Genomic DNA, 25,911 nt, shown 5'->3' on the forward strand with positions numbered 1-25,911 from the left:
CCTTCCTTCCCCAGGTCTGTCAATACCGGATTTTTTGCCCTGTGATTTTGCTCTGGCCAACTAAACATTGCTTTGTGGTTTGTGTGGGTCAGCACAGGAGGAAAAAAAATACCTCTGAAGAGCCTAAGATTAAAGGGCAATGTTGCTCTTACGTTTTATGTTATTAATGCTGTAATTGCTAATTATACTCTTTAGAAGTTTTTGAAGGGTTGGTTGATGGTGCAGCAATTTAGCTCATTTGGGGCAGATAACTTTGATCAAAGCCGTACGGCCCAAGGTCAGTGGTGGGAGAGAGCCAGCGTTTGGGAGGTAAATCGAGGGGTGCAGACAAGAAACACTTGATTTCCATAATGACCAAGTGTAAACATTTGATGAGCAGTAGACTTAAAATATGCCATTTGGGGTAACATGGCTGGTGGTCATTTTAAAAAGCGGGAAATTAAGATAAATAACAACACTCAACTGACAAAAGTCTCTTTTACTGTTACTTGGTTTCCCCTCAACCTTAACCTGCATAAGTGGGTCTGATGGTTGGATGGATGGACTTCTCTCAATTGTACAGGTGAATGGCAGTTCTAGACCAGTTTCACTCAACGGGCAAGATGGGGCAAGAGTTTTTAATCAGAGCAGCACTATTGATACAACTCGACAATTGTAAGAGTTTGTTACAAGGCAAGATAATGATCAGTTATGTATGATGAGAAAAAAACATGCAGGTAAAGGTGAATAGGCACAAATTGTTTCATACTGTAAGATACAGAAATACTTGACAGGGACGACTCATAAAATGTCATCCACTGGGCCATGATAAATATGCCCGCATGATTCATCTTAAAGACATTTTGTGCATCCTTAGCAAATCCCTCTTATGCAAACAGCACTGGGGCTGCCGGGGTGAGGAACAGAGCTGAATTCAGACTTAAATTGACATCTGGAGCATTATATTAAAAGGGTTGGGTAGGCAGTTAAACCCAAAATACAAAAAAAGTTGATTCTTCAAAAGGTTTTCTCACCCCAAATATTTAGTGTTTTTAATTAAGCGATTTCGGGCTACCAGACTGCACTGCTTGACTTGTGCTCTAAAATGTTACTAACACGTTTATAGTTCACCATATGTTCTGTCTGCATAGGCCTCAAAGACTGCAGAACATTTTCTATGCAAAAGAGACCAAATAAATTGATTGTCTTACCCATGTACTTATCCATGTATTTCATTAAAAATATCAATGCGGAGAGCAATGAGCACCACAGTAGCACTGAAATTTCTCAATATTATTATGTGAAGAGTATGTACTTTCGGGAAAATCTATGCCATTTCTTTTCACATATCACTCCAGCACTTTGAATTAAAGACAAATCAGGAACAAACATTTTTTTCTGTAAACAGAAACAGCAGGACAGTTTCCTGTAAGGTCAGGATTGTCAGTGTTGGGAAGATGACTTTGGAAATGTAACTTGTTGCAATTACAAGTTACCCTATACACCCAAGTTACTATTTCAGTTCCAATATGAAAGTAATGTAACCAAGTAATGTATAGTACAGGCCAAGTAGAGTAAAAGACATTTGATTACGTCTTGATTGATTTTTATGAATGAATAATTGTAATCTTACATTTGATTACGTCTTGATTGATTTTTATGAATGAATAATTGTAATCTTAATTGTAGAACATTTACAATTTTGTAATCCGGCAGTGTTATCTTATGTATAGTACAGGCCAAAAGTTTGGACACACCTTCTCATTCAATGTGTTTTCTTTATTTTAATGACCATTTATATGGTAGATTCTCACTGAAGGCATCAAAACTATGACGAAAAAACCCACTTAATTACATTTGATTACGTCTTGATTGATTTTTATGAATGAATAATTGTAATCTTAATTGTAGAACATTTATAATTTTGTAATCCGGCAGTGTTATCTTATGTATAGTACAGGGCAAAAGTTTGGACACACCTTCTCATTCAATGTGTTTTCTTTATTTTAATGACCATTTATATGGTAGATTCTCACTGAAGGCATCAAAACTATGACGAAAAAACCCACTTAACAAAAAAAGGTGAAATAACTGAAAACACGTTTTATATTCTAGTTTCTTTGCTCCTATTACTGCTTTACACACTCTTGGCATTCTCTCGATGAGCTTCAAGAGGACATCACCTGAAATGGTTCTCCAACAGTCTTGAAGGAGTTCCCAGAGGTGGTTAGCACTTGTTGGCCCCTTTGCCTTCACTCCACGTGTGTTCATTCATAGTTTTGATGCCTTCAGTGACAGGTGTGTCCAAACGTTTGGCCTGTACTGTATATTAAACATTGACAAACATGAAATGACATAATTAATATATAATATAAAGCTAAAGTTAATATAATAACAGCCACCACAAGGTCAGACTTCAGGCCTCATTTCACTGTAAGATCATACAGTTATAAACCACTGCTGAATTAAATATTTAAAATTCAGGAGCTCTGAATAGGTTGAGAAACTTTATTGTTGGTCGGGGGGTCCTCCGCCCTTCCCCACCTCCGTGCCAGTAAACCAACACTAAATCACTGTGAAAACACACCTGGCAGGTCTGTAGCAGCCGACATTTTTCTCCTGCAGACTCTCCGTGTTTAAATCATAAGATTAAATTGCTACAATCAAATTATAATCACTGTTATAATCAACCTCTCCTCCATCTTGTTTTAAGCATTGCTTCAATGCTTTGTTTCTATTGGTTACGTGACAATGACTCAACAAAAATTTAACAAAACATAACCTTGTCCACAGTGTGCATATATATTTCTATTGATTTGGAGTGACATATCTTTACTTTATTATGGTGGATGTAGACCAGCAATAGAAAAACTGTCGCCTGTCCCTTTACTTCCGTGATGACTTTCAGTGTCAGTATGCAGCGCATGGACAATCCAGCTTTAACATCCGAACAGACAGGTTCCATGTCAGGGCTGGCGACTCCACAAATTCAACATCCGCATCATAGGGATTTTTACCAGCACTGAGTGCTGATTGGCACTCCCAATGATGCAAGGTTTTGTATACAAAATGAGGATAGAATTAAAAATGAATCGTTCAATAAGTTATTTATTTTAATTACAGCTTTAATGACAGTTTTTCCACCATAACGGATTGCAAATTCAATTGCTTTGTTAGGTGTGTGTGAGCCAGAGGGCATTGCCGTATTGTAGGAATAGGTTGTGCATTTGCACTCAAAAGTTTCTCAGACCTTACCTTCTTTGGTGAGAATTGGTTGATATGATCATCTTTCCGGTAGCTCATCATAATGAAAAAGGGGTGATGGTGCTGATATTCAACTCATAATGGACATTGAATATCCACCACAGAAATAGAGAGATATAAGGAGATAAAGAGGGAATACACACTGCTCAAAAAAATAAAGAGAACACAACGTAACTCCACGTCAAATCAAACTGTCCACTTAGGAAGCAACACTGATTGACAATCAATTTCACATGCGGTTGTGCAACTGGAATAGACAACAGTTGGAACTTACAGACAATTAGCCGGACATCCCATTAAAGGCGTGGTTCTGCAGGTGGGGACCACAGGCCACTTCTCAGTTCATATGCGGATGTTTTAGTCACTTTTGAATGCTGCCGGTACTTTTACTCTAGTGGTATCATGAGACAGAGTCTACAACCCACACAAGTGGCTCAGGTAGTGCAGCTCATCCAGGATGGCACATCAGTGCGAGCTGTGGCAAGAAGGTTCGCTGTGTCTGTCAGCGTAGGGTTCAGAGCATTACCAGGCACTACCAGGAGAAAGGCCAGTGCGTCAGGAGACGTGGAAGAGGCCGTAGGAGGTCAGGAACCCAGCAGTTACCTCCACCTTTGTGCAGGGAGGAACATGAGGAGCATTGCCAGAGCCCTGCAAAATGACCTCAAGCCACAGACTGTCCAGGAGTTGGCAGATCAGGAGCCTCCTCATCAGGAGCATACCCAGGTAGGACGAAGTACATGAAGGTCACACACCCTACTGAGCCTCATTTTGACTTGTTTTAGGAACATTTCATAAAAGTTACATCACACAGCCTGTAGTGTGTTTTTTAACTTTATTATTTCACTTTAATTTTGAGTGTGACTCCAAATCCAGACCTCCATTGGTTGATAAATGTGATTTCCATCGATAATTTTTGTATGCCCATTCAACTATGTAATGTATGTTTGTGTTGCTTTCATTTTTTTGAGCAGTATATTTATTATTTTACTGAATATGACATGGTCAGTGGACCTAAAAAAAGTGCATTTATATTAAAGTCTTAGCGGTCTAGCAAACAAAAAAAGTTCCTAAAACTCCATTAGATCACTGTCGGTGTGCTTACAAGCCTGAGTACACTTTGCTCCTAAAAAAACCCGCAACTAGTGACTTTGCCTCCCTTTCATCGTGCCTCATGCAGTATTTACCACGTCACAACATAGAGGGCGCACTTAAACAGATTGGATCTAATGACCGGTCCGGGACCAGGGGGGAGGCAGAGTGGGTCGGCTCAGGGACCGAGATTTTACTCCCGAGGACAGAACTGGACCACCGGCGGCAGCCTCTTGTCCATTTATAGCACAAGCAGTGAGGAAATATTTAACCCCGCCGATCAATAATTTAACAAATTGCTTCCTGTGCCATTCCCATCCGTGCTCCCGCGAAGATGATGCCACCGAACTAATCTAGCATAAAGTAGAGCAGTCGCCTGTGCCAGCAGGCGTCAGAATCCTCCGAGCCGCGGGTCCTCAAGAAAATGGAACTGAATACACCACCGGTGTCAGCTTAGGTCATCCAAGACATGTCGCATATGGTGTTAAAAGCATGTACTCTCAATGTTTCATGAGTACACCACACAAATTAGCCTTTTCTCTGCCCTTCTCTCCATTCAGGCTGGAGCAGCCCATGAAAAAGTCATACGGATCAAACTGCAGCGTTAGCATAGATCAAGTATTTGTAAAGAAGCTGACAGAATGGGCCATATGGTTTCATGAGGACATGTACATCAGAAACAAAATTCTGTTATATATGCTATACATTCTAAACCTGTTATATTATGTCTGTCAATTCAGATGGAAACAAATCTAGGCACTGCTGAAGAATGTCGAGGACTAACACAAGAATTACACAAGATCAAATCACATATCATGATTTTAAAAAGGTTGGTGCAAATGAAGTAGCCAGACTGATGCAACCTGACTTACAGTGGTGTAATCTGGGGGTATGAGTGGGGTCCTAATACGATTAGGGCTCTTTTTTGGGTGGGAGAGCTCTTCTGATCTGACAGAGGATCTTACATCTCCGGGGCCAGGCCTACGTCTGAACTCTGTTAATCACTTCAAATGGGCTCATGCAGTCTCTGGAGCGACGGTTGTGCGAGGTTAACTCAAGACATATCAGCCATTTCAGTTGTGCATCATTATTATTCTCCATCACGAGTCCCATCATGCTTGTCTACAATTGGGATTTAAACTTGTGATTTTAGGGTTCGTCTGGGTGACTTAGTCTCCATTGAAAAAAAACACAAGGATCACAAGGGGAACATTGTGATAAAGTGTGGTGTTTAATAAATGAAAAGAAAAAAGGCAAAAAGGCACGATGGACAAAACATAAAGAGAACTTGTAGCAATACAGTGAACCTTCAGCAAAGCAGGAACACCTGTGTATCCTGCAGATATAAAGGGTCCTTATCACCCATCTGAATGAGCTATCTTCAAAACCAACAGATTAATATACTGCCCTGGCTGGAATGGAAAAAAAAGTCTTACTTTCCGATGCACAGAATTCCGGCCAGCACATGCTGTGAATCATGTCTGTGATCTGATGAAGATCATCATGCTACTGCACATTAGCAGGAGACGTGCCTTAAATGCAGGGCAGTGGTGGCCTAGCGGTTAAGGAAGCGGCCCTGTAATCAGAAGGTTGCCGGTTCGATTCCCGATCCGCCAGTGTGCTGCATCATCAGCATCATGTGCTGTTCTGCTGTGTATCACATGTGACAATCACTTCACTTAAACTTGGATGATGATTAAATGTTGAAATGCTTGGCTCATTTCTAATGTCTAGTTTTGAAATATCTCTGACCAATATTGTTGACAATTATTGCAATATATGGACAAAAGTTGACAGTCCTTCAGTCTACTAAAAGCCTCCAGAGACTGTTAACGAACTTCTCATTTTAATCAGGTAACTAGACATCATAGTCCCAGACTGGTGGGTGTAAATTGCTGAGGAACACTATAAAATTGACATCTAGTCTTAACGTTTAAACCATTTCCACCTGGCACCAAATAAATATTTATTTCAAATTTGAGGGACAGGATTCGTTAGGAACATTAGGAACTCTGGTGTGGCCTCACCAGTAACAGTAGGAAACCTAGGCAACTTTAGGAAGCACTTAGACTACTCCAAGGAAATGTGGTGCTGAAACAGTGTCCTTCATTAGATCCAAACATCTTCTCATACTAGTGGGACTGTTATTTTACATCTAGATTTGCGGCATTTATCAGATGCCCTTATCCAGAGTGACTCACAATCAGTAGTTACAGGGACAGGGACAGTCCCCTCCTGGAGACAAATCTGGTGAGTTGGTGGAAGGACAGTAACACTTTCGATCATCCAGATATTTAGGGCAACGCTGCTGAACATGCAAAACTTGGTGGATTGTATTGTACCCCGAGGTGGGTAGAGTACTAAACATTTTACTGAAGTATGAGTAGATTTACTCCAAAATAATAATACTCAAGTACAAGTAAAAAGTAGTCATCCAAAAAATTACTCAAGTTAAAGTACAAGGGTATTTAGTGATAGGACTGAGTAACTGTAGGTCCTGAGTAACTGTAGAACTGTAATATCTAATTTATTTTTTAGAAACAGTGTGTTCAGAATGAAAAAAATATAAATGTGTCCTAATAATAATAATAATATTAATAACTTATTAAAGTACAATTTTTAGTAGTCAATGGACTAAATCTGAGTACAAACTATCTTATACAGTACAGGCCAAACGTTTGGACACACCTTCTCATTCAATGTGTTTACTTTATTTTCTCCTATGCTTTTATCACAGGAGACAGTCGCACCTGCTTTTTCTCATTCGGTGTCTTTGCTGTATGAAGTTTGTGCCGCTCAGCCTGGCCCAGTTTGTGTGTGGTCATGTGACTTATTGATGGAACGGTGACCTGTGATTTTTGCTGCTACGTTCGAACGGTGAAACATGCTAGCTCTACTGGCGGAGTCTGTCTTTCAAAAATAAAGCAAAGAAATTGGTAAAAAAAAAACGAATGAGTTGAGCGTTGCCAAATGTAGCAAAGTAATTATTCACAAATTTGCTCAAGTCAAAGTAAATGTAATGCGTTACTAGCCACCTCTGATTGTATCCATTGTGTTGTCTAAAGCATTTTTTCTCCTGATCCTCTCTTCTGATTAATATATTTTATGCTATACAGAACACGCCAACCCGATCGTGTAACAATACGCACTAACTTTCCCACCATCCATCTTTTCTTCTGTGTGTGCACGGTGTTCGTTGTTGTTCTTTCACAATGTTTCGACCAGTTCACACTGGAATCTGATCTGATTTGAACTTGGAGAAAATTTTCAACAAAACTGTTACAATACATTACAGTGTGAATGTAACACGTTGTAACATGTTGTAATCGCCTATCTGATATCTTTGCGTTGATATTTTATTCTGGAACAATATCTTACAGATGTTATCTTACAGATTGGCTTTTAGCCTCATTATTTTGTGCTTAGCTAAACTTATCTCATGTTTCATATTCTTTTAGTTATTTTAGTAGGCACACAGTCTCAATAACTACACTACCACTCAAAAGTTCAGGGTCATTTAGAAATGTGCAAGTGTATGGTGCATTAAAAAGACATGAAAGGGGTTTAAATTCCAGTGCAGTTGTTCAGGTTGTAAATGACTCTGGTAGCTGGAAATGGAGGTTAATGATGGAATATCTGCATACATGTAGACACACTAATTACTCTGTGTTCCAGCAAAATGCTGTGTTCGTTATCCCAAGTCTGTTACTTTAAAAGAAAACCATTTATTAAACCATATATATTTATTTCAATCTTTATCAATGTTTATGTATTATTCTTTTTGTATTTAAACCCTTTTGACGTTTTTTGTTCGAAGTTAAGCAAGGACATTTTTTAAATGACCCCAAACTTTTGAACGGTAGAGCCCAAAAAAATCCCCTGCCTCTGGAAACCCCAGTCACCTTAAGCTCTCCCCCGATCTGGCTCGTGTCAAACGTACCTGTAATCCTACGCCTACCAAAGCGTTCATGTGTGGTCCCGCAGACGTGCGAGAATGTCAAAGTTCATCGCTGTTTGCACACAACTAATTAAAGCAGCCGTGTAAGACACGGCTCTCCCGAGACACGCCAGTGCTGCAGCATGGTCAAATAAGCGTGGCTGAATCGTGCACGGTTTTAAATAGGGACACGCCATGCTTTCTGCCTTTTCTTTTCACATTGCCTTTGCTCCCACAGACACACACACACACACACACCAAAAAAAAAACGTATCTACAGTTGCAAGAAAAACTTTTTTTGTTGTTGCATGCATGCAGAGTGTACTCTCTGTCTGCTTTGTGCGATGCTTGTATAGACTGGCCCTTCACATTTGCTTGACGCGATCCACCCTTGGGGAAAAAAACCCAGAGAACATTTATTTTGTTACAGGCACTGGCAGCGCGTCGCCTGTTTTCCAGCTGCCTGTACGCCTGGCTTTTTTATTTTTATTTTTTTTAAACCACAAATGCACTGCTTGATTTCAAATGGTATAGCATTTTCTGCTCGCATTTTATTCTGATCACCTAACATGCTTTTAGTTTTTTTTTTTTCAAAATAATGCTCAGCTCTGGGAAAATAACTCTATAACTCTCATGACACAGTTCTGGTTTTTAATTTTGTTTCTTCGAGGATTTATGTTCCAGGGTCAGGCTTCGGACACCAACCCCACCTTTTTTCCGGGCGGTCCACAAACATCCATCATTCTTGCATATGAGACCGGTCAGCATGTCTTCGTAGGCTTTAATGCAGAATTTTATTCCCGACGTTTTTTTTTCAGGTGAATAATGAACCATTTTTATCCCAGAGACTGTCTGAGTGCGGTGCATGGTCCTGTGTATGACTGTGTATGAAAGAGCCAATGATCAAATTAAACTGCAAAAACAAAAAATTATAATAATTGGGAGGCAGACATGACTTTAAATTCATTACAAATCTGGGCCAAAGCTAAATTTCTCCTTGAATTTATTTGAATTAGTCTGCATACTGTGCATGCTGGTCTCTCCTTAGCAATGTGTTGCAAGTGCACAGCTGGCATTCATGGCATCATTTTCGGCAACTTTTGACTAGTTGGTTTTAAATTGGTGGAACTGCATGCATATGCAAGATTTAATTTCTGCAGGCCACACTGCTGTGACATTCATACAGGAACAAGAGACGAAGGGATTACCAGGGATGGCATACAAAAATCATCTTAGACAAGTGCTTTTTGTGAAATTGTGGTGCTACATGTTTACATAAAGCCAGAAGTGATCAGCAGTTTTGGCTGCGGATGAAACTCTGTGTCGACCCGCCAGGGCCCTGGGGCCATGGCTGCGCAGGTTGCAGAACGCACATGTCAAACATCAGTTCGGCTCTGGCGAGAGCGACTTGTCCGCACAGTCCCCGCTAAGACCCTCCGCCCACCTTCCGCCGTGTATGTTTGAATAAGAATATTTCTTTATGAGACGGCGCATGAATACTGCATTATCTATTTGCTTTAGAAAGGCCAACTCACACGTCCTTACGCTTGACTTGGTGACTTCACACTGCGCAGCCGAGTGGAAGGCCCCCGTGGCTGGTAAAGTACAGCGAAGGTCGCACGCAAGGTGGACCCTGAGCGCCGGCGTTAGGCCACATGGGCGCTCTGTCATCACTGCTGAGTCACGGACTGGACATGCTTTCGTACTTTTCACGTCTTCCAACACATTTACTTCTTTGAGTCCCCTGTGCATTTTGTTTTATGTTCTTTATTGTACAAATATTAAGTTATCCACAAAATAAAATAACTTATATCATGTATTTTAAAAAAAGAAATGTACATTAACAATTCATGAAAGCAAAACATCTCTCACTTTGTATATTTTTCCCTCTGGCATCAGTCAGTAACAAGCCTACGTGTGCACACTCTAATCCTGGTCTCTGTAACTTTTACTCTGTATCTTACACCACTGCTGTAAAACATTGATTTAAACAAAATGGCCACAATGAATGAGCACAAGCTGTTAATCGCTGTCCACAAACCATTGAGAAACGTTGCATGGTTGTTTGATGCCCCTTGTAAAAGAAACATGGCACCTTAAGTTTGAGTAATAATTAAATGACCACTTCATGTATACTAAGTGTTTTCTTTCCTATTTATTTTGTTTTCTCACAAGGGATTTTGAACGTTATTCCACAGCGACACCGAAAAACTCTTCATAATGAGCGTAAAGATGCAAATATTGCGAGTAGAAATATGCAATCGCAGTTCTGGCAGATGCTAAGTGGTGCTTTGTACTGTCCTCATGCCTGAACCGCCTCTTTTCACATTGACTATCCTGAGAGGAAGTGCTGGCAGAGCCAAAGATTCCAGAGTTCAGGACGGGCGAGTTGGTAGGGAGCAGCTTCTGTAGAGTGGGTGTGGTCCGGAACATGTGGTAATACAATTATGTGTGTTCGGCGTCAGCCCCACCTCACTGGTGAACAAACTGGGGGTGCAGAGACTACCAGATTCCCAACGGCCACTGCAACCTGCTGCATTCACTGTGTCTAGGGTTTAAAAATGCATGAAAGCCATACTTCCGAATTTCAAAACGAAATCTATTTCTGCAGGCTAAAAGCAGAGCAGACGTATCCAACCAGAGAGGAGGAAAAAAAGAAAACAATCTGTACAAAAAAAAGACATGCTGGCCATCTATAACTTATAATAATATATGTCCACTGGTATATGATACCATTAAAAAAAACAAAAAAAAAAAACAATGGCTCTGTGCAAAGGTAGAACTGATGAATTATGGTGAAGACACAAGCATTTTTTTTTCTCATTTCCTGGCTTGTCTTTTAAAAATAATAATATTTTCTTCTATAAGTACCGGAATCCCATGCAGCATTTCTGTATGAACCATTATGAGCCATTAAAAAAGTAAAACACGACAAATAATATTAAAATAAAATAATTAGGAGTGCTCTGATATCAATATTAGCCACAATAGTTTTTAACTTACTTTTTTTTTTTAACTTAGAAATACTTTCTGAAATAATTATACAGAGTGCAGGTCCATTGGCTGAATCGGAACTAGTGTGACTGGACACATGCTGAGAGCCCACGGGGAAGAGGGACATCCCCAAGCCACTCGCGATCCAGTCTTGTTTTTTTGGAATCAGCAGTCCTTAGCAAAAATTAAAAAAGTGGGAGAAGGTCCTGGAAGTCTTTCCCCTTCGATTAATGCATGTTCACACATAAATATTTGTGAAGTCTGTCTCACTTGCAGACGTTGACCCACTCCGTTATCCGGCACTCCTCGCACACCACGTAGCAGCACCAGTGGAACTTGCAGTTGCAGCGCTCGCTCCGAGTCTGCTGCAGGATGTTGTGGCCTCGCCCGCAGCAGAGGCTCTCGCAGTTGTCCATGCCGGGGCTGGTCTTGTTACAGATCCGGCCCTGCGTCCCGGCCGAGTCCGAGCTCGGGTCCCGCTCGCAGAAGTCGGGCGACTTCTCAAAGTACACCAGCTCGCCGAGGCTCGCCCTCCGCCGGTGCATGGGGTGGGCGTGCTCCACCTGGCCCGTGTTCCGGTTGTGGGACTTGATGAAGGTGGCGAGGTTGAAGCGCTCCTTCAGCAGGCTGCCCACCAGCCGGAAGTCCGGGGTGACCTGCCAGCACGTCTTTAGCTGGCAGCTGCCCGACGTGCCGTGGCATTTGCATTTCCGCTTCATGTGGTCCACAACGATCTGCGCACAACCAGGAGGACACAGGATGTCAGTATGCTGGTCACACATTCCAGGTCATCATCGACATTACTTATGAGGTTTGCTCTCCCACATTTACAATTATAATGCAAGAAACATATTTAGTATTTGCTGTATCCAGAGAAAGTGAAGTGTGTTCGATGAATCGCCTATTTTTACCTTCATGGCGGCTTTGTGCACTATTGTCATCATGAGATGCTGATTAACATGAGAGAATGATAAGAAAGTGTTCAGCATAAACCTTCAGGACTGTTGGAAACCGTCCCCGTTGTCTAACTTAAGAGAGAATTCAAGAGTGTGAATTGCTGCCATCAAAGCAAAAGCTCCCTCCTTTTTGCCTTATATGCTATTTTATTACGTACCATTATCTTAATAATGAAAATAAATAATGGGAAGGTTCCTATTGGGAACCTTTATTTCAAGTTTGTAAATATGTTTTGTAAAACTGATATGAAGCTCTGCCCATTATCCACTTTTCAGTTTCAGGACTTGGAGGGAAGCTGGAATCGGTCCCAGGAAGCATCAAGCATGCATTCAAGAATGGCTGAAATGCCAGGTTTCTGCTGGGTGAAGGAGTCACTTGAGATCCCCCTGCATGACAACTCCAAGTTCAGTCTGAGGTGTGGGACGCTCCTCCCCTGCCGCCTCAGACCTCCCAATCGCTTAACAATGTGCTCGTCTGTCAGCCAGAGTTATACACTTTTAGATCCAATTACTGACAGGAAAGGGGGCCACCCTCAGCACTGACAGATGCTCCTACACACACCCCTATCAACAGAGAAAACACAAACACTCACCTTCAGCACGCCCACATATTACACACTTTTTACGGTCCCACAAAAAGCGGTCTTGGGACAAAGTCATGATTCCAGCTTCTTGGGAGATAAGTCGAGTTTAGTCTGCCAAAACTGCAGGATTAGGTTTCAGCGTGTGGGCATTGTTGCTGAGGGCAGCTGTATTTTCTCACTGCTTAGCTCCTTATTTCTGAGAGATCATCATTGTTTATATGTACTTTACACACTGAAATTTATTGGCTGTTCTTATTATTTGCATGCAAATATTTGACCGTTTTTTTTTTTTTTCACAGAATACCGCAAAATTTTAAACAGTTGGAGCTCAAAAGTTGTGACAGTACATTTTTTAATTCTTAGTGGCCGATTTCCAGTTCAACCTGCTTAAAAATCAGTGAAAATCATTTTCTACTATTGTGTATTTTGCAGTTTTCAGTAGATTATTTATCAATAATGGCTTAAAAGATAGATTTTCATTTCTGTAAACAAGGCCTTTTTGGGCTTTTTCTTTTTTTGCGATTTTCTATTTTGCAACACATCTTGCAACATAAGCTTGATTATTTTTTTTTATTATGTACTTATTTAAAACCATGTGCAACAATAAAAATAAATTTTGCCGTTATATATATTTCACAAGTGTTGCATAAATTTTCATGCACCCATATTCATGTTTTTACCCCTTCAATTTCAAACACTGATGTGTTACATCTTTAGCCATCATGACAACTCTATCACATTTAAGCCCCTACTGCTCCCATTGCTCTAACTCCTGATGTGCATGCATCACTGCAAGTTCAAAGCTGATCAGAGTGTAAGGTTAACGCCATGTAATGTAATTTGAGCAAATAGAGAAAAGACAGGAAGAAGCAGGAGCTGGTAACGGCTCATGACAAAGGCCCAGTCTCCAGCATTGCCTAATCAAAAGAGGCTTCAAAAGGTCCCAAAGCTTCAGTTAACCTCTTGCAAGCACAAAAGCCAACACTACAAAACACAATACCCATGACCTTTGTGATTTACCAGTACAAAGTCACTCTAATCCCACTTAATCCATTTTGAGAGATGAGCCACTGTTTCCATCCAATGTAGGCACCCTCAAGATAGGCTATCAAACTGCGGCTTCAGACAAATTCACACGCCCCAGGACAGACACACAGTGAGACTAATATAGATATTCAAATTCACCCGTCTCTGAGCCCAGAGCCAGGTGGGAGGATGAAACTGAGACCTCCAGCAGCGGGTGCTGGACCTGACCGCTCTTGCAACCTGTGGCCCAGGCTGACAGTGGCGCAGCCATCAGATGGGAGATGGGAGAGGCCGATTGCACCACTTCCTCGTGGGCAAGGCCTGAGAACACCTGAGGCCAGAACTGGCATGTGGAGGGAAAGAAAGAGAAAGAGAGGAAGGTCTCACCTGGAAGTGGTGCTCACTGGCGTTGACAGGCCGGTGATATATCGCTCGCTTAGAAGCGGAAACGCGGTTAAAAAAGAAAATATCCACCACCACCACCCTCACCGCACACAAGCCTGGAAGGCAGACAGGCCCGAGGGGCAGGCAGTGATGAGCAGGAACTAGCACTTATTCCAAGATTAGCATTTCTGTCCCGCTCTCTTTCTCTCTCCCTTTCAAAACCCATCAACTCAGGACACAGGCTGCCTGTTGGCACAGGCCAAAGTCTTTAAAGTAACAAGGCCATATTAAGACATCAGTCTTTTTGAGGAGGTTATAGATGCTTCACAGATTCTGCAATGCTGGCTTTCTTCTCAAATTCCTACCTTGATGAGCGGTCTTACCAAGTGACTTGGAAAGGATCCACATCTGTTTCATGCAGACTTTCCACTGGTGTCCCTCAGGGCTCAGTACTCTGTCCTCTCCTATTCTCCCTCTAAACGAGATCACTTGGTGAGGTAATTTCTTCACATAGGTTATCCTACCACTGCAATGCTGAGGGCATATAACTCATTTTCTCTCTTCTTCCCTCAGATGTACATGCTGCTTCCAAAATCTCTGCATGTCTAACTGACATTTCATCTTGGATGGCAGCCCATCATCTAAAACTCAATTCCACAAAAACTGAACTAATATTCATTTCACCAGATTCTTCACTACATCAGTATCTTGCAATCTACCTGAAAAACTCACAGATCTCTTCTTCTGCAATAGCATGCAACCTTGGAGTAACTACAGAAATCCAACTCTTCATCTCAACTCCCATTACCAATCTTTCTTGCTCATGTAGATTCCTTCTCAACAATACCAAACAGATACCAAACGCCCTTATCTATCAACACATTCCACCCAGATACTTATTCAGTCCCTAGTAATCTCACAACTGGATTACCATAACTCCCTTCAAGCAGGTCTACCTCTGAATGTCATCTGGCCTCTACAACTATTACAAAATGCAGCAGCACGACTGGTTTCAAACTTACCAAATTTTCTCACACCATCCCACTGCTACGATCCCTCCACTGGCTCAAAATACTGATGCTGGCCAAACACGGAGTAGCACCATACTACCTCAGAGCCCTTACTATACCTTGCAATACACCTCGCACTCTCCAACCCTCCAGTACTGCTCGCCTGATCCCTCCACCGTTGAAGGTACAAGGAAGACACTTATCTAGACTCTTCCCTGTCTTGGCCCCTAGGTGGTGCGATGAACTTCCCCTCAAGGTCAGAACAGCACTCTTCTTATAGACTGACTTATGCAAGACAAAAATACAACAGAGTGAATAAAATGATTATATTCATGGTTTGAGTCCTAGTGAACCAGAACTGATTAATTCATTGATGGAACTTGAAAGCACGTTGTAAGTTGCTCTGGACATGGGCGTCTGCCAAATGTAAATGAAAATGTCAAATATGTGAATGCTGAGGATGAAAGACGTATAAAGATGTATTCAACAAAAACACAAACAATTGACACAAAAACCAATCACATTCAACACAAGTTGCTTATTCGTTGTGTGTGTGTGACAAGAGGTGGTATGGGTCAACAGACTAAACCATTGTGTCATCTCATTGGGTCATTTGTGATGGAATTATCCTCATTTTTGGATCACTTCAAAGGTTGATGTGGCCACAGTACCTAGGACAGTACCTCACTCCGATTGTATATTGAGTAGTATTCCTCTCATTTTTGTCGGCATAAACGTTCTAATCATTTCAAGCAAGTTCTAAGTTCCATTTGTTTGCCAAAGTTATTGACACAAATTCTTGGATTATTGTTATTGCATAAGCAAGACTGCAATTTTTTTCAACATGCATTGCATATGAGAAAAAGAGAAAAAAGTTATTTTGATGTAATTGGTCCTCATACACTTGTGGAGACCTGTTAGAAACAGACATCTGTGCTATTTTAATTGGAGAAGAATGAGACAGACTCCCCTATTAACTGGCACCAGACTGAGATCAAATAAGACATATTGGTAGCACATTTGTACCACAGGCAATATACGGTAAGTTGCATGTCCAAGTGCCTCTGTGTTCCTTCTCTTTTTTTAGAGGCCTATTATGTCTTCTTGTTTCGGTGGATTTATTGCTTAATTAAGAGCCCATTACATCAGACATGTTTCCTGGGTGTGTAGGGAGCGTTTATCCTCCTAGACAACAGGGTCAGGGGACAGAACTAATCAGACAACTGAATATTCAGAATAGGTTCTGAATGCATAAGATTCTAAGGCACGTGGCAATTGTCATGTTTCTTACAATGATTTTTATTAATGGCATGTCTTCTAATGGAAAACACATTGGACACGTCATATGCTACCTGAAATATCAAATAAGTGTGATAGCGTAATGGTTTACAGACTTGAATGCTACCATTACAAGCACACCGATTCTTTGCAGGTTTTCGCCTATAGAAGGTTGCATTCGGCATAGCAGCTGCAATTGGTATTTCAAAGGGTTCAAGAAAAAAAAGGTTCAAAGGACAAATAACTAAGTGTGTTACTGTAGCTTAGCATATTAAATGCATTGTTAAGCATTGCAGATTATAAGATACTATTACAGGAGTCATTACACAGGATGAGAGAAAAAATGCAGGCACAAAACAAATCTGCCAGAATCTTTTTAGTACTTATACAATGTCAACAGGTTTCTTTGATAATATAATATAATATAACACAAATGTCTCCTTTATAAGTCCACTTTGGTAAAGTATTCAACTAGTTCCTCAAAATGAATGAATCACTATTAATAATGATTAATTCTTGAGACCAAAGTTTGCTACAATGCAAATGACAGAGACAAGTGTGGGAAAGAGGCTCAGACAAGGAGTGATGGGGAGATAATCTGGTCATTTAAAAATTATAATTCTGCCTGCAGACTCTGACCATAAAAATGGAAATAAACTTTAGCACAAATAACATCTGCAACCACAATGCCCTTAACTACCACTTAGGTGATCAAGTGAATGAATGAACAAATTAATAAAAATAGGTAGAAGCAAGAAAATTAAGACAATGACATAAGATGGTTGGCTTTGCTTTAACGTTTATTTGTCTTCCAATTTAGGGTCTGTAGAAATGGAAGAAGGCATGTGGCTCCAAAGAAAACAGGAGTGAAATAATAAGTATCGGCATGGAAGCGGCAGCTACTGTAAATAAATAGCCGTCATGCCCTTGCTGTCCACCCGCTGCATTTGATGCCCTCGCTGTCTACTTTCCGCTGCATTTGATGTTTAAAATCTTTTGCCTGGTTTAAACATCTGTTTCCAAACAGCCAGCAGCCACTAATTAGAGCTTTTAACAAGACTGCACCTCGTGAGAACCAGAGGGTGGGCAAGAAAGGACATGCACGGCCCACTAAAACCGCCACATTCCTGCCGAAAAGACTGCTTTCTGGGGTGGGCGGGTGGGACGCAGCGGCTGGTAAGGGGTGTTATTCCCGGGCTTCACCTGTAAGTGTTTTCTTTTTTGATTGGAGGGGGGGTTCTTTCTGCACCGTTTGAAGTCCTGCAGATACAGCACAATGCCCCGGCAGGCAGGGAATGCTCCGGCGAGTTCCATTATTCATCACTGACCGAGCTGGGCTCTATCTGTGCGTTTTAAACGCTCGCCTCATGTTCCACGCCTCGCCTACGTGTAACTTGACCCGCAACATGCACGATACACACATACAGCTGTTTTTTTTTTTTTTTTTAACCAGATAACTGGGGCCAGGGGGGTTACTTGGCTTTCTGTCAAAACACGTGTGCTTTGGGCCCTGGAGAGTTCACCTACATCCTACAAGCATTTCACTGCATATCATACCGTGTATGGCTGTGTATGTGACAAATAAAATTTGAATTTGAATCTCACATCCACGCTCAAACTCATCCTCCTCCTTTCAGCGTCTGTGAGCAATGGATGCCATTGGATACACCGGATTGGCATCCCTGACTTCCTGCCAGATGCCTATAACATATTCCATTGTTAATGTTAATCCATTTCTTCACCTGCAACATTCTTGGCATCCTTGTGTAAATGACGCCGTGTTTCTGCGTGAGTGTGTGCTGATGCAGATCGTTTCTCGTCACAAGCACTTGACGTGGAAAGCTGGACCCTTATCTGTCACTTTGTTCTGAGTGACTCTGCATTTGTGTTTTGTCTGAATAATCAAGGAAACCAGAAATAAACCGATGGAAAGATACACGGCCAAATTACAAAGGAGGAAGCTGCAAACAATGAGCAATTTACCAACGCGTTTCTTTTCTTTTCTTTTTTTGGTTGTTGTGGTGGTGGTTTCGAGCATTGCCTTGCCCATAGCAATCAAAGGCTTATGAATATCATTTAAATGGCAGCTTCATAAGGTCAAGATAAAAGTAGGCCGGGGCAGGTGAACGGATCAGGAACTGTTATTGCTAAGATTTATGTGATTAAAGCTTTACCAAAATGTACTGCACCATGACTGCTTTTATCTGAGAGCTCATCCCTGATGACCCTGATTAAAAGTGTTATTATAGGCACTTCAGAAGAAGGTCATGCCAACAGCCGAACACTAACCTGGTATCATTAGCGTTATCATTTATAACATATTGCACCGCTATAGATAATGTGTCATAATTATTATCAGTCGGGAAAGTGTCGGTGGGGCACAGATTAGGCCGCTACACCACATCCTGTTATCATACAAGCTTTAATACACTGACTTCAGAGCAGTTACGTTTAGTAACACTGACATAATGCTCTCGAATAAAATCATTGCAAAAAATGAAAAATTCAAGGTCTGTCAGTCTTTTTCAAGGTAATTTTCCACTTTGTGTTGGTGAACTTCTATAGGACGCACTCCTCCTCATTAGCATTTAAAGCTACAGACACCGAAAAGGTGTGTCCTGAGGACTGGATCAAAGTGGCTGCTATTCTGCATGGAGAGATACTTCAGATAGAGTATTAGGGGACCACTATACAAAAAAAAAATGTCAGGGGACCTTTATGTGTCTTGCTCAGGGACGCAATGGAATTAATGGGGGTTGAACCTGTGACTACATTATTATCATTTTACAATCTAGACCTATTCGTTCAAGCAGTTTCACTGGTCATGTACCAGTTTCTCCATCTTTATTCTGTCTTTGATTATAATGTGTCCTGAGTGACAAGTAAAACAAGTAGCACCTACAGAAAATGTAACGTGCACATGACTCAAACTATTTCTAAAAATATTTTCTGAACCCATGTAGGATTTTATTCTATTTAAAAGATCACATGGTTGTGTCACGTTGATCCATGTGCCGGCTATCAGCTGAGCACCGATGGCAGCGTAAGAATTGGGCAGTTCAGCTGAGATCAAAGGGAGGCGGCGTGAGGAATTTACCTGGCTGTGTAACGCATGTGTCACACTCATATGGTGTCTCCAGTGAAGGAGTTTTATTCTGCATGAACACAAGGGTGAGTAAGCCGATCGCACCTTCGCTCAAAGGGTGACAGAAACCCAACACTATGCTGACTCACCTCGAGCCAGCATGCGTAAGACCATCTCCGCCCAAAAGCCTGACTCCACCCAACCCAGCAACCACAAACTGAAGCAACGTCTCACCTGCCTCCCCACCCGGTTGTTGTGGAGCCTCATCCGGGCGTGGATGTCCCTGTGGATGTCCCGTGAGTCCAGGAAGTCTCTGGAGAACCTTTCGCCGAACTCCACATTGGGGCTGCACCCGCCCCACTCCCACGAGTCCCGAGGGCCCAGGGTGTCGGCGGGCAGCTGCTCCATCACGCCGTGCACCATGCCCTTCCCTCGCCCGATGGCCTCCAGCTGCAGGCGGTTGAGCTTGAGGCGGAAGGCCTCCTCGTCGCCGCGCCGCTTCTCGTCGCAGCCGCACGCCTTTAGCTTCCCCATGGCGCAGGCGTTGGACACCGCGTGCACCACGCCGGCCGCCGCTATGGCATAGGCGAAAGCGCTCTCCCTGAAACCTGCCCACGGGACACACAAAGGACAACAGATGAAGCTCATCATAGAAGAAGCTCATCACAGGACAAAGGCCTTCCCAAATCTCCCACTTTATTGTTTTACTTTTCTTTTTTTGGTTGTCGTGGCCTCCAGTTGTCCCCTTGTCCCCCTATTTACTGCAGTCTGTCAGTGACTTGACTGATACTTATCATCACACACAGACTGAAGGCGAAGCCTCCTGTGGCCCCGGTGGCTGTGAGACTGGTTGCAATACAAGAACCACAGATATAGCACAACCCGTGCGACAATAGGTCGACAAGGTTTACAATTCATATTCAAAGTGAGAGATCTCGCTGTCGCTCTCCGAGACAAGTGGACAATCGAGTGTTTTAAAGGCCCTGAGCGAGGAGATAGGGTGCCTGGGTGTTTTTTAAGCCATTTAAAATAAGATCAATGAGACTTTTTGTATGTATGTGAGCAAGTACACATGCTTCATGTTAACATAATTGTTCACTTGGTTTTGTAGAACTTTTCTCCTAATTAGCCGTGTTCAAGTTGCACTGCTGTGTTGCCAGATATGTGTGTTTTTCGGCCAAAAACATACGCAAAAAAGATTTTCCAAATTAGCCATTATAATCAATCTGGCATCCGCTCGGGCTGAACCCGGATTTGTGTCATTGATGTTTATGGTTGTACATGTTTCATGCAGAGAATATTACATTTAAGCCTAGCTAAGCATTTAACTGCACAAAATTATCATCATGGCTTATACATTCTTGTGTAATTAAATCTTCTGTAAATACAGAGGAACAATTTAGTAGTATGTTAAAACTGATAAATAAAAGTTTGCTTCCTTCAAAGAGAACATGGTGTCAGCAGAAATAAAGTCAGTGGACCAGTCTACGTTTCCGAGGAAATGGCATGCAGACATCGGGAAGCTCCGCACCTCTCATTATACTCCTCCGCAATGTGTTTCGCATTAAATCCGGCTACCGTTAGCAGACGTTTGATATGTCCTAATCACAATCACAATTTCTTTTTCCACCTGGGCCAGAGAGAAAAGAAGTGAAAATGCTCTCTCTTTATTCAAAAATGCTTTAAAGAGTGCAAAGAGCACTCCGTCCTTCCTGCCACGCTCGCCACTTTATTTCAGAATGGAAATGGCCTTTGCCACAGGTGCCTGCGCTCTCTTCTCCACATTGATCGGCACTCTTCAAACAATAATAAACCCGAGGACTTGTACAACCAGAATCACTTTCAGGGACAGATGGGGAAACCAAAGTTCGGCATACACTGGAGAACATGAAAGAGAACCTCTTTAGGGGCAGAGTTTACAGTACCCCGCGGCTATTTGGAGCAAGGGACATTAACAAGGGTATCTTTATGGACATGTAAACTTCCCATTGTTGCATTAGTAATGAAAAACATTTGTTCATTTGGAGAAGTGCAACGAGATTGGCTTGCAAACCTATTGAAGAGGCCATAATGTCTTTTCAATAGATGATTTTTTTTCCCCCCAGACATGGGTCTATCCGGCCCTGTGTGTGTGTGTGCACATGTGAATTTGTTGCAATAGTGCGTACACAAATCTGAATGAGGCTTTCGCAGTCAGACAATGTGCCAAGTTTGAACAAGTTTTAAACTGGCCGTGACCCTACGTTACCCATTTTGAATGCATGCTTAACACAGATTGGAACTTGTCTCATTAGGCCGCAGTGGTGGAGCCTCACCACACCTCTGTCTCTGGTTTTGTCCACCCCGTGGAGGGCCCATGACTAATGAGCCTCCAACACTTCAGTCAGCTGTGAACCAGCAGTGATAGTCAACTCAAGTCATCTTCTTGCTGTGAGTCAATCAAATGATGTAGACCTGAAGTTGTATATACTTGATTTGTTTTGAGTGAATGCGCTGCAAAAAATTGCTATCAAAAAAAAAAAGTCACCAGAGTTACCAGGTTAAACCGTTTATCCCCAATTGGGTGATTTTATATTCCTCTTTGCAAACAACATAAGTTAGCATAAGTTGAACTTTTCCCGTGTCCAAGATCTGTATGTGGCGGGAATGATGTTAATTTTTAAGATTTAATTTTTATGCGGGCTATGCTTTGGGCGTTGGGTGGTCATCTAACCTTTACAGAAAATTGTAAGTGTATCTGGCTACACTTTTAATGCCATGCACATTTAATGAATTTGGCCTGATAAGGCATCTTGTAAGATTCCAGGGTGCTTCCAATGGATGTAAAATTTACTGGTAATTATGTAAAACAGACAGTACAATGTGCTGAGACAGATGCTAACAAGACTTAACACATGGCGCATGAAAGCCAATCAAGCCCATTTTCCACATTGTCAGAAACTAGTTCCACCTTTCCAACCAACAGATGGGACTGTTTAATGTTCATACACATTTAAATCCAAAATCCAAGATAAAATATATGATGTAAAGTTAGGAAAAGGTTTGCAAACATTTGTGTTGCTGTCGAATTTCTTAGCATTATAACAATAAAGATCAAGAATTTAATTGCAACTAACTTTTGAGGTATTTTGACTTGTTATTAGAAAACAAAAAATATATTTTTTTACTTTAAATACAATCCTGCATTTTTGCTGCATGTGTCAAAGCAGCAAAATGATTTGACTCTGCGAAGTTGAGTCAACAAATATTTTTTTACTGCCCTGTCAGCCTTCCCTTAAGGGAGGGTGTCTTCTCTGTCTGCACCATCAGAAACAGTAAAATGATGTTCAATAGGTAATTTCCCAACACACAAGCATGCACAGACACACACACACACACACACACACACACACACACAGAAGCAGCAGCAGCAACAACCACTGCAGAATTTTTATGCACCGTGCCGCACCTCCCTTCCCACGATTCCATGGAGGGCGGGTGGCACTTAGAAGCTGCCAGGAGACATGGACATGAAAATGCTGTTTTAGGTCCCCCGTCCAAGTCAAGGAGAGACCTGGAACAAATCAATCCAACAAATAATTTAGAGCACAGGCCACGCCCGGCTGAGCTGATGGCGAAGGAAGTGGGAAACTGAATTAAAGATTGAAGGAAACTGTCACTTTCGCTTGCAGAGACCAACGGAACAGGTTTATGCATCCCTGCCGCTGAGACTTGAGAAAGCGCTGAGAGCAAATTCACAGCGCTTGCACTGGCAGGGCGAAAAGCATTAGCCGGCCAAATTTTGGCCCGAGTCTGCAGGATATTTTCAAGCGTCCGATGAAGCTTCTCAGCACATGACCATTCTGGAGATGATCCAATATGTTAACTTTATTGGCTTGTTCTGAGATCGTTGCGCTCATGAAGGCAACCGAGAGGTCATGCGTGCCAAAATGTGGCATGTTTGCATGGTTGCCCTACCTCGGCTGAATACCACGCTCTCATAGGGGATCTTGTTCCTCGTCTCCAGGCTGGAGCAGTTCCACCGGTGACCCCTGAACTGATACTGGCACTCGTGGATGGCTATCTGAATGCCTTGGATGGCGGAGGCCGTGACGTCGGGGTTCTTCATGCACACGTCCAGCTGCTTCCTGGACAGCCCAGGCAGGGTCAAGCACACAGTGTTGGCGTTGAGGATGGGATCGAGGGGGATTTTTAGCCTCAGTATCTCATTTGAGCCTGCCCTGGAGGAATAAAGAGTTGGCAATCAACGCTTGGATGAAACTGCTACACCAGAAAAAAAAAAAGGCTACATAAATATTACATATATCACCAATTAAACCAATATTCAATATATTTAATTGTGAATCAAATGTTCAGTGATTTTTGTATTACAACTTTTAAGCATAGTTTCATGTCTATACATAAAAAAATAGTAAAAAGTTTCATTGAAAACGTGCTGCAAAGAACAATATTGTCATTAGGTTGCTATCATTTTAAAATGGTTATTTAATATGGCTAATTTAACATTATTTTTAAATGCTATAACAAATGCTGTGCATGTAGCCAATATTCACATTTTACCATACTTTTAACCTTGTTAATCGACTAATACCGTGATGGACGATGATGGACATGTCATAAGTAGCAGCATTCACTTTGTTATCAGTGGGAAAACACGTTTAATCGGCTGCTGTAACATTAGAAGATCACATATCAGGATTTACCACTTAAAATATGACAGGACATGCACCTACATGAAAAAAAAAAAAGAAACAGTAGATATTTTGCAATATGGAATATGGGTTAATAAAAGATACAGCTAAGAAGCTGCAATAATGTTTGCACGAGTGTTTTACACTATAAGTATGCTTATTGTGTGCAGAAATGTTGCTTGTGTTACGTGTTCTGCAGCGACAGTAAAAGTTTCCCCATCTCCTTACCTTTGCAGGAGTTGAGAGGCGAGCATCGCGGAGCACAAAAGGCGCAAATATAAGAGCTCCATGATGGGTTTGTGTACGGATTCTGCGAGTTATCTGATCTTCACGGTGACAGAAGCCTCTTCCCGTCCGGCGCGCTGACAGCCCGGAGCTCCAGTCCAAGACCCAAACTTTAACACGTTCAAGTGGCAGATCTCATATATATATATACATATATATATAAAAACTCTTAAAAAATGAAGACACTCGTGGGAAGAGTGAAAAGTTTTCTCCTTCGGGAGGCGGAGCGGAATGAATGAATGGACGCGGCGCGCATCGGTCCGGCAGCGCGGATCTCCTCTCCGCGGTGCGTAAAAACGCGCGGCCGCCCGGGCGTCTCCGTCGTCACTCGTGTGATGTTGCGCCCCGATCAGCGATCGCTCCGCCAGCCCACGGGCGCGTCACATGACGCCGGGAGCGGCGACAGGGTGGGGGGGCAAGTGGCTCGTCAAGGGGAAACCGAGATGGATCCCGCGGATAAGGGGAGACCCCCCCCCGCGGATGCAACAAAACTTTGATTCACGTGGAGCGCAGAATGGAGCGATGGTGGGATGACTGAATCAAAGAGGCTTTTTTTGGGCTTCTTGGTTTCTCTTTCGCACTAACAAAAAAAAAAAAAGGACTCACTGAGTCACAGGCCACTTTGGAACAATCGCGAATCGCGCAGATTAAAATGCTTGTGGGCAACGCCAGACTCAGACTGTCCCACATCAACACCCCCAGGGGGCCTCAGACGTGGCCCACAAATCAATTATTTTAATTACTTGCAGTAGCTGGGGAGGAATATCTGTTGTTCATTGAGGCCACGCCACCTCTGTTGAATCACATCCTGGCCACAGCGCATGAAGTGTGTGACAGGCCTGGCAGGGGGACTTTTTATAAATATATATATATTGTGCATTTAATAAAAGAGACCACGGAAGGAAGCCACCCCGACTCAAAGGCAACGAATGTGTCAAAATGTGCGATTCCCACTTTAAACGGCGCTGGCGACGAGATAATGAGCCTTTCGGCCAATTAGGCCCAAGTCGCAGGCTCGTCCTTCAGTCGGAAAAACAGAACAATGGGAATATTTCCTCCGAAACTGTTGCTGGCTGGGAAGCAAAAATAGTGCTCCCATCTGGCATCAGTAGTCCACAACCCCGAACACGCTCTGATGTTCATTTATTCATTTCAGTTGGACAACTCCCACTGTTTATTCAGGCTCGTTCAGGATGTGACAAAGTGTTTCATAAAATGACAGCGTGCGTTTCAAGAATCATGATCAGCATCGTTACATTTGATCCGATGTTTGAAAAATGAAGTGTTTCACTTTAATTTCACCATGAAGTGGCGAATTAGCTTTTCCCACCATAATCAAAAGAATGTTC

At 42.2% G+C, this 25,911-nt stretch overlaps 1 protein-coding gene across 1 annotated transcript; it reads right to left on the reverse strand.

Moving 5' to 3' along the window:
• Nucleotides 1-10,140: 10,140 nt before the first annotated feature.
• On the reverse strand, nt 10,141-25,112 carry wnt10a (wingless-type MMTV integration site family, member 10a). The gene is made up of 4 exons (XM_028991080.1): nt 24,506-25,112; nt 23,544-23,806; nt 19,821-20,194; nt 10,141-11,997 (listed from the first exon to the last, which is right to left on the reverse strand). The coding sequence occupies exons 1-4, from the start codon at nt 24,565-24,567 to the stop codon at nt 11,530-11,532; spliced, it is 1,167 nt and encodes a 388-aa protein (XP_028846913.1). The 5' UTR covers nt 24,568-25,112; the 3' UTR covers nt 10,141-11,529.
• Between the last annotated feature and the right edge of the window lie 799 nt (nt 25,113-25,911).

Source organism: Denticeps clupeoides, chromosome 9 (assembly GCF_900700375.1).
Source record: "Denticeps clupeoides chromosome 9, fDenClu1.1, whole genome shotgun sequence".
NCBI classification, from domain to species: Eukaryota; Metazoa; Chordata; class Actinopteri; order Clupeiformes; family Denticipitidae; genus Denticeps; species Denticeps clupeoides.